The 9,885-nt window shown below is 43.7% G+C and overlaps 1 protein-coding gene across 1 annotated transcript in view; it reads left to right on the forward strand.

The window, feature by feature from the left end:
* The window catches only part of LOC142924056 (fructosamine-3-kinase-like), a 69,016-nt gene extending 60,936 nt beyond the window's left edge, over positions 1 to 8,080 (forward strand). The window contains exons 3-6 of the mRNA XM_076065503.1: positions 1,823 to 1,914; positions 5,043 to 5,165; positions 6,021 to 6,178; positions 6,932 to 8,080. Of these exons, the coding sequence (XP_075921618.1) occupies positions 1,823 to 1,914; positions 5,043 to 5,165; positions 6,021 to 6,178; positions 6,932 to 6,950 (392 nt within the window). The 3' untranslated portion in view covers positions 6,951 to 8,080. The remainder of the gene's footprint in view (positions 1 to 1,822; positions 1,915 to 5,042; positions 5,166 to 6,020; positions 6,179 to 6,931) is intronic.
* Positions 8,081 to 9,885: the final 1,805 nt, after the last annotated feature.

Here is a 9,885-nt window from a genome sequence, read left to right on the forward strand (position 1 = left end):
TTGGGTGAGTGGGTCAGAGAGAGGGGTGCCACTATGGTGAGAGATTAACTACCTCACTGAGTATACAGGAAATCGTGTATTCGATTCTGACCCTGCTGCCTGTATATTATGAGGTTTAATGTTTTGCCTGTGGCCTCGTGGATTTTTCTCCGGGTCCTCCAGATTTATCCCTCCGCATTTAGAGTCAAGATTTGTTTAGAAGATTTGGCTGCACTAAATGTCAGTGTGATCAGCCACTTCGTTCACGTATCAGTTGTAACCAGATCACTTCTAAAATGTTTTATATAGCTCTGTGGGGCTTACCTGGTAAAATACAAAATAGTTTAGTTGTAGTTTATTGGATGGGTGATTGGGTAGGTGGGTAGTTCGGTGCGTGGGTGGGTTAGAGGTTGAGAAGGTGGCAGGATGAGTGGGTGGGTGAGTAGATAAGTGGCTGGTGAGCAGGTGGGTGAGTGAGTGCATGAGTTATAGATTAAGTGGGTGGATGGGTCAGTGTGTGATTTGGGGCATGAATAGGTGAGTGGGTGGGTTAGTGGAGTGTTGAGTGAGTGGGTCGTTGAGGTAGTGAGTAGGGGGTATGCAGGTGGGTTCGTAGGTAAGTGGTTAAGTGAGTGGCTGGGTGTGTTGATGAGTGAGTGGGTTTCGCGATTGAGTGGGTGCCAGGGTGATTGGGTTCATGAGTGCTTGGCTGGGTGTTTGAGTGGGTGGGTGGGAGGCTGAGTCAGAGTGGAGCGCCAGGGTAGCGGAATGTTAACTCCCTCGCCATTTGTATAGGACATCGTGGGTTCGATCCCGATCGTGACGCCTGTATATTTGGAGTTTGCATGTTCTCCCTGTGGTTGCATGGATTTTTCTCTGGGACCTCCGAGTTTTTCATGCATATTTAGAAATATACATTTAGAGGCTTTGGCTGCTATAAATGTCCACGTGATAAGCCACTTCTTTGAGCTATTATTTGTTTGCCACGTCGTTTCCGACAAGGATCTGTATAGCTCAGTGGGCCTTCCCTGGTGATTTTTTTATAATTCAATTGTAGTTGAACTATTTTAAGTGAATAGGTGGATGAGTGGGTCGGTGGGTTGGTGAGTGGCTGGTTTAGTAAGTGAGAGGTTGGATGAGTGGGTGGGTGGTTGAGTTGTTGGTTTAGAAATTTAGTATGTGGCAGGGTGAGTGCGTGGGTGGGTGGTTGAGTTGTTGGTTTAGAGATTCAGTACGTGGCAGGGTGAGTCAGTGGGTGGGTGGCTTTACGAGTGGGTGGGTGGGTGGATAAGTCAGAGAATGGGGCGCCATGGTGGCTAGGAGATGTTAACTACCTCGCCTGGTATATTGAACTTCGTAGGTTCGATCCCGACCTTGACGCCTGCTGTATATTTGAAGTTTGCATGTTTTCCCCGTGGTCGTGCAGGTTTTTCTCCAGTTTCTCCAGTTTTACCCTGCACATTTAGAAACATGAGTATTTTGAGCATTTGGCTGCTATAAATTTCCATGTGATAAGCCACTTCGTTAGGCTATCATTTGTGGCCAGGTCGGTTCTGAAAAATAGCTCTGGTAAAATAAAAAATGGTTTCATTTATAGTCTACATAGGATTGACTTCCCAGGAAGTAACACTCATTGTATAAACCCCAGAAGAATATTGTTTTGAGTCACCCAAACCAGAATGTGAACTGATATATTCGTATTTTCAAGCGAGGTTCTCGGCCACAGACCACCTGGACAAATATGATGTAGTTTAGTTTGCATATGAATTTTTACTTGGGGTTTGTTGGCATGATAAAGTTAATGTTTTCTTTGACAGGTCTATTGTGTTGTACACTCTGACAGGGGCTCAGGCTTGTTGGGGCAGCATCTGGCTGAAATGCACCTTCACAACAGGAAGATTGGAGAGAGGCTTCACAAGGAAGAGAAAACTATCGGTATTGAATAATGAAAATGTAAAACATGTGGAAAACTAGGCCCACCGATCCAACCCTAGCATCATGTCAACTATGTATTATGTTGACATTCCTTCGCACTGAGAGTAGGCATGCTAATCGGATCTAATGAATATGTGTAAACAGGCGATGTGTGTGTAAACAAACACACATTTCATACAGCTGTTTATTAATCGTAAAAATCAAGTGATTGAGCTAGTGAATGAGATAGACACATGCTGTCATTATTTCATACATGAACACAACCAACCAGCCAGCGGTCATGATTTTCCACACCTAATCACATTCATCTCTTTGTTTTAGCCATCTTTGCGATGAAGGGAACTGTATTGTTCATGTGTGTGCAATGTACTTTTCAGAATATGAATTATGTTGGGTAATATATGAATTATGGCTATTAAAAGTATCTGTATTTAAGTCCATCAGGGCAAACTCTTCTGCAAAGGAGACTTAGAGCATTCAACATTGCGTCCCTTTATATTTTTGCTAATCGCATTATTTTTCGATTTAAAGCTTTCGTGACTGCAAGGATTCATATTCTTGGTTCTTTCGGTAAAGTCACGTGGAAGGGAAATAATGAAATAATACAAATAAAACATAATATAATAAAATTTTCACGACGTTTCGGCCACAACGCAAGCAGTCGTCCTCAGGTGAAGAAACAGAGCTGTCGGAAAGACAGCGTCTTAATGAACACTGCCCAGTGTTCACTGCCCAGTGTTCATTAAGACGCTGTCTTTCCGACAGCTCTGTTTCGTCATCTGAGGACGTCTGCTTGCGTTGTGGCCGAAACGTCGTGAAAATTTTATTATATGTTTTATTTGTATTATTTCCCTTCTACGTGACTTTGCCGAAACAACCAGGAATATAATCGCAATATGTTCAGGAGATAAATGTCAAGGTCTGCTAGCCAAAAGAAGGCTTTAGGAGAGAGTTCATGTAGTTTTGCTATTCATTCATTAAAGGGCAATAGAGTAAATGCTCAAATAAATGTTTTCAGCTAATTTTTTATATACGCTAGATTTACAAGTCTATAATGTACAGAAAATACCATGGTTGGCCAGACCATTGCTCGGCTTCTGCATGTGGCTCCTGGGCAGTTCAAGTATGGCTCTGTAGAGGTGCTGCTAATTTGTAACTCTTCAATTTAACTTTATATGAAGTGAGAACAATCTGGTATCGGAGGCAGGCCATGAGTACTCCCAGGGCACTGAGATTTCTAAACTCAAAATTCCACAGCCAGTCGACACGAGTCAACTTCTGTATGGCTAATCTTTATCTCTTGTGGCTCCCGCGGCCATCTGAAGATTATGATATGCTGCTGGTAGGGTCAGGAAAGTTGGTCACCCTTGGTATATATCTGTATATGCGTTGATGATTTTGTGCAATGTTCAGCTGCTCCGTCACGACAGGGGTCCCAGTCAGTTTGAGACTGCTAAATTAAGGTTCTCATGTGCTTTACAGATTTTGATAAAAATTTCAGTCTTTAATTTCTCCCAACAGGTATGGACCCTGGGCAGAAGGTGTAGAGTATGTGGGTTTCATACGGCTATATGCTGTGGTTACATCCCACATGTGATCTCCGCTTTAAAGTCATGAAACTGGTTGTAGCCCATTTAAATTTTAATATACCCGTTTAACACGTAGGCTTTCGCGGCCAATATCCATAATATCGTTTTTTTTGGGTTAGATCGTTGAAATATAAATTTGTCGTTAAACCCGCCACCACCGACACAGCCAATTCGTAAGGTTTGTCACGTAAACAGAACATTCCAATTCGTGAAGGGCTCACAAGTGACGTCATCACATCTATCCCTCCAAGGAATGAAACAGGAGGATTTCTCTACGAATTTGGCTGTCCACCTAATGATGATAGTTGTAATTACTGGCGAAACGTCATACTCAGATTGTAAATGTTGTGGATTTTCTCTCCATCACTTCGGTTTGCTGTACAAGTAGCGGATTGGCATGTTCCGTTTACGTGACAACCTTACTAATTGGCTGTTAGGTGGTGGTGGGTTTAACGGCTCATTTATTTTTATGCGATCTAACCCAGAAAAACTATATTATAGATTTAATATACCCTTTTGTTGAAGGACAGCCTAGGTGACCAAAGTTTTATAGGAACGGCAATAATGTTTACTTGATTAAATTAGTTTTATCATGGAGCGGTGAAATCAGCTGTTGTTCAGATGTCAGTCTAATTAGTATTACATCGTAGAAATATGAGAGTCCTTTGTGTAATAGTCTATTAACCACTGATGATGGTAACATTGGTTTAAAGTTACATTTTAAGAAGAACTAGATTGGCATACATTTTATCTTGCATAAGTACACAAATTTATAAAACAATATATCTGATTAAAAAATGCATATATTTTCTTCCATTGCACATAGTTGTACCATTGATAACAGGGCACACAGTTACAACTGACATCACCAGATGTCACTGAAGTTCCCTCAGAGATCGATCTTGCATAACCAGTGTTCACATAATTAGTTATGTTTTCGCTAATTACCAATTACACTCAGAGCCGGGTTTGACAGACTTGTATGAATGTATGTTGAACTTCCTTTCCACCGTACATAGCCAACCGTGCTAAGCGGAGTTGCGGGAATTAAGCGCAGAACCTATCGCTAGGATCAATGCTGTTGTATTTTTTTATGAAGATATCAATTGGTGGCTGAAATGAGATGTTCAAAGACTACAGCATGATAATCGGTACATAACATGAGTGTCGAATTATGTCTTAAGAATTACCCAGCCATTTGTACGTAAAATTCAACGTTTCTGGGTGACATCTTAAGTCCGTGTTCTTCATTGCAAGGCCCGCGGGCCGGTGGCAGTCCCTGGTGTCCTTTTTACTGCGACCTCTGACGTGCAGTCCCCGACAATACACACAAGTGAAAACACCCCATCATGCTGTCAAACCCCCAATGGTTTCAAATGTGAGATGGCTCTTTCACTGATAATGTCTTATTCGCGAAAGTGGCCCCCCTCCGAAAATGAGTGAATATCACTGTTTTAGGTCAAGGATTGGCCAAATAAAGTAGGTATTATTTGCTTATGTTTTTAAATGTCCGTAATAAAACTATATTAATGCCACCAGCTGAATGAGTGGCAGGAGGACTGGGTGACGTTCTTCTCACGGCAGCGACTGCAGCTTCAGCTGGACATGATAGAGAAGGACTACGGTGAACGGGAAACCCACGAGCTCTGGTCTCGGCTTCAGGTTCGTAAGCTGTTTCACTCTCGCCCTTAATCCTTTCCCGTTCCGAGACGACTGCTCATTTCAGAATGGGTCTCGTTCACCACCGAATCTCGGAACGCGCAAGCGGTTCAGCGGTAATTTTATTTAGAGAGGCATAGCGCCGTTGTTTTTAAAGACATTGTACTCGCCGCAGAGCACCGTAGCGACAGGACAGCACTCTATTATAGCTGGTACCAAACTGTGCTACACACTTTCCCGCACGGCCTTGTGGGATCCTCGGTACCGATAAAGTTATTTAATATTTACTTCCTATTACGTTCCGATGACGTACACGAGATTCAGCGGTGAACGGGATGCACCCCGCAACTTGCAGTCATCTCGGAACAGGAAAGAGTTAATACATGCAACAGTGTAGCTCATCATGTGCACAGCCATATGGGAAACCCATTTGATCACAGTGGGTTTTCGAGGTGACTTTAAAGGTAACGTGTTTCACACGCAGGCTTTCGCGACCAATATTATTCATGATAAAGTGTTTTTTGGCTTAGATCGCGTAAGTGTAAATGCGTCGTACACCCACATCCACCCAACACAGCCCATTAGTAATGTTTCTGACATGAACAGAACGTGCCATTTATGTTATTGCTTCGGCACTCTGGTGTGTTAGAGATGAAACGCAGAACATTTTCAAACGAGTACGACCTTTCGCTGGTGATTACACCCAGCATCATCAAGCAGTTGCCAGAAGCGTTCTGGCTTCTGGCAATTGCCTAATGGCAATTGGAGTGGGTGTACGACGCTTGTAAATTTATGCGATCTAACTCTAAAAAAACGTTATCATGAATAAAGTGGTGTTGTTTTTTGCATGGTGTGCAGCTTCGGTTGGGGGAATTTTTCCGGGACGTAGAGGTGGTTCCGGCACTGCTCCACGGTGACCTATGGACTGGGAACGCTGCAGAGATTAATGAAGGGCCCGTCATCTTTGACCCAGCCTCCTTCTATGGGCACTCGGAGTACGAGCTTGCCATCGCTGGGTAAGAAAAAGCTACAAATAACCAAAACAATAGCAGCAACTGCCGTTCACTGCCCTGTCTGTGGCATGCAAGGTTCATTCGTATAACCTCAGTGTGGCAAGGGCTGGCTCATTAAATAAATAACAGAGACCAGGTAGAGTTGTGGTTGAGATGTCTACATGCTGAGGTCTCCACCCTCTCTATTTGCTAACTTACAAAGACTCATCCTTCCTTGCTAAGGCTTTTTGGGCAAATCCTGTTAAAGCTGATACGGTGCACAAAACAATAGTGGAACGATAAAACTCTTATTTGTCCATGGCGCTTGAGGATGCTTGAATGTTCCAGAAACTCAGTTTGTCGAACAAGGATCCCCTGGTTCAGAGACAAGTTGCCACTGATGTGCTTTACCAGGAATCCAAGCTGAAGATAATTCATTACACGTCAAATGGAATTCAAACCCTCAGAGCTGGGATATGCTTCAGTGAACAAAAACACATTTGACATTATGTTTACTGAGCAGCCATTGGTGACCAAGTTGAGACCACAGCATTCCTGCCCTCAATTCGCAGGAACGTTTGTTGATAGATGGCTCACTGAATTTTGAACGGAGGACCTCAATGGCATTGGCTCGGTGCTCTGACATTGAAATTAACCTCGAGCCACTCAATTACCTGCATTACGTTGAATTTGTGAAAATGTTGTTCATTGTTATGTTGTTCGTGCTGGAACAGCAGCATTGTAAGATTTTGAATGTTTGGTGTTGTTTGGGTACAGGATGTTCCAGGAGCTTTAGCTCCACGCTTCACTCATCCTACCACGCTCTCATCCAAAAGTCACAAGGCTTCGGCAAGAACCAGAAGCTCTAGCAACTCTTCCACTACCTGAACCACTGGAATCACTTTGGGACAGGATACCGAGGGTCATCCATCTCCACCATGCGCAGTCTCCTCAAGTGAATGAACGGTGCAGGAAATCGTGGGCTATGGTGTATGACTATAAAAATTCTTATCGGCCATGACATTGTTGAATAAAGGCCTTCCCTAAGCCACCACTCAATCTCACAAACCTAGTCCATTTAAATGCTGTGCAATGTCCTAGGCATTCCACGTGAGTGTGACCGGGGGTCCCTTTGTTCCACATCCTGGCCGTGATCTCCATGCGAAAACTGGGTCAGTTAATGTCCGAATCAGAATCTTTAATTAGGCTGGACGAATCTGATGAGCTATTAAGATCTTTTTTCACAGATGTCCAGTCGGGGCGAGTCAGAAAGTTACAACAACAAACAGCAATACAAACAGATAGGAGGGCAAATTAAAGGAACGCGACGCAAATTTTGACTTAACTTTCGTGATTGCAGGAATTCATATTCTTGGTTCTTTCGGTAAAGTCATGTAAATAGAAAACAACAAACAAAAACAATAAAATAAAGACCGCTTGTGTTGCGATTGAAACGTCCTGGGTTTTTTGCTTTTATTATTTTCAATTTATTTTTTATTAGTTTTTTTTACGTAATTTTTTTTATTTAATTTGAATTTTATTTCTTGTGTTCTATTTACGTGACTTTACCAAGAATATGAACGCTAAGCAAGTCATGAAATAAAAATATATAAGAGTTCACATTGCATTAGTGCATCAATTCCTGCCAATTTTTTTTATCACCAAATGCCATTTTGGGCAATGCAGTATAACAAAAACAATCCCAGATGTTTGGCTAGTACCAGTTACAGTGTATGTTTTTGTTGTTGTTTTGCTATGGGAGTAAACCCTTGCAGAGAAAGGGACCAGAATTAGGAAAGTGAAACCAGGCACTCCTTCAGAAGATGCCATGCACGGGCGTGACCACTGCACCACCCTGACACCCAAACAAATGTAATTCAAATAATCTACAATACTGGCAAATAAACCCTATTAGTATCAACCGAATATCCGGACAATCTGGCCTGTGTATAGCTGCATCGGTGTTTCTATAAGTCGTATTCAAATTGCCTGCTATGAATAATATTTTAAAGTACAGGTTGCCCACCTCTGGTTTTATTTAACTTACCAGTTGTACTCATTCTGTTTGTCACAGGTAATATGGCAAGGAAAATATTTCGCAGCACGAGTTGCAGGATTAGGACAATTATGGTGACACATGTGACCCCCTCTACACAAGTAACAGTTGAGAGTCAACGCTGTGATGTTGTGCGATTGGTGCAAGCGACCCATCGTTGTGTTTTAATGTTGAGCGGTTAAAATTGCACTGTTGTGGGGTGAGGTCAAGGCCGATGGCTGCTTCCAGCGGTGTCAAGATGAGCGTTTTGAAGAGGCTCGCGAAGGATGATACTTGGCAGTTGGGTGCAGTCTCCCTCCATTAACAACAGAGGGCAGAGGAGCGACGCTCACAACAATTGGCTGAGCACTGGGCGTATACAACGCATGAAGTCGGCAGCAAGTTTATCTCAGGGAGTTGACCCGCACACGACAACTGGGTCTGTCCCGCGTGTTCACGCTATAACGCGGTTGCCTTCATTTAGGGAACGCGCACCGCCATAAGGCGACTTGTGAGCGGTCGACGCCGAACTACTTTCTTGAGCTGCGCGGTTGAGCGAGACGAAACGGTAACGCGGCGGCGTCCCCTCAAGTTATTTGTAACCCAATTCTGACTGCGCTTGGACATTCATTACGGGGGAAATAGTTTTCGCTTAGCGCGGCACTTTTCAGGAACGCATCTACTGCGTTAAACGAGGACCCGCCGTACAGGTGCTGTGCACTGTACTCGGAATCAAAATCTGTTTTGACCCTGGAGAAATCCGAAGCGCTATCAAGCTCTCACTCACAGGTGTCCAGTAAGAGGCGGTGGGGGGGTCACCAAGTGACACGCAGCTTGACCGTGGAGTAGACCGCGAGGACGCCAACGTCGCCTAGGCAACGCTCCCCCCCCCCCCCCTGGCTCTGCCTGCCTCGCTCTGTGCACGTGGGGTGCCAACCACGTGACGCGGGCCACTGCGCGCGTTGCGTCACCGCTCACCGTGGGGGGCCCCTCCGCTACGTCCACATCGTACAGTCGCACATTCATTAATAGTCACACTCTTAATCATGTTTTTGGTCATCGTCATTAAAGGTGAGTTTAATAATAATACTACTACACAATGTGTGCATTAATATATACGGCATGAATAAAACGCACCTGGAAATATCCTAAGTAAGTTTGACCTGACATTATTGCACAACAATTGCCCCGCCACCGTGGGATGTTTATCCTCCAATGTGTATCTGGCTCTGACCTGACTTATATAAAAGTGCAGCTCTGCAATTGCTTGGTCACGCCACCGCTGGTGAAAAGACCTTCATGAGAGCGAACTCTTTACGAGTATTTGGTCTACTTTTCCATATAACAATAGGTTTTACCCTTTCTGGCAATACAACAGGTGTCAAGATGTCAAAACACCAAACAGAATCCTTATTCAAGGAATCCTGTCTGCATTTACCACACGTACTTGTGGTGAACATTCTTTGAAACTGATTAGTCCACACCAGGAAGGTCCCATATTCTACTTTTCCACATTGACCAGATGTGTTGGAAGAGCCGGCTGAAAGCCACACTTTGCTGCATCACACGTGACTTGCCGATCAGCTAACTGTGGTGTGCCTATTTAGCGACCTCTGGTCTGTGAGTTCAGTAAACTAACCATTAACAGCATGGCAGCTTTCTAATTGGCTTGTGTGACAATTCACCCGTGTCATTA

Source organism: Petromyzon marinus, chromosome 8, assembly GCF_048934315.1.
Source record: "Petromyzon marinus isolate PM22_M1 ecotype Great Lakes invasive population chromosome 8, UKy_Petmar_22M1.pri1.0, whole genome shotgun sequence".
Taxonomy (NCBI): Eukaryota; Metazoa; Chordata; class Hyperoartia; order Petromyzontiformes; family Petromyzontidae; genus Petromyzon; species Petromyzon marinus.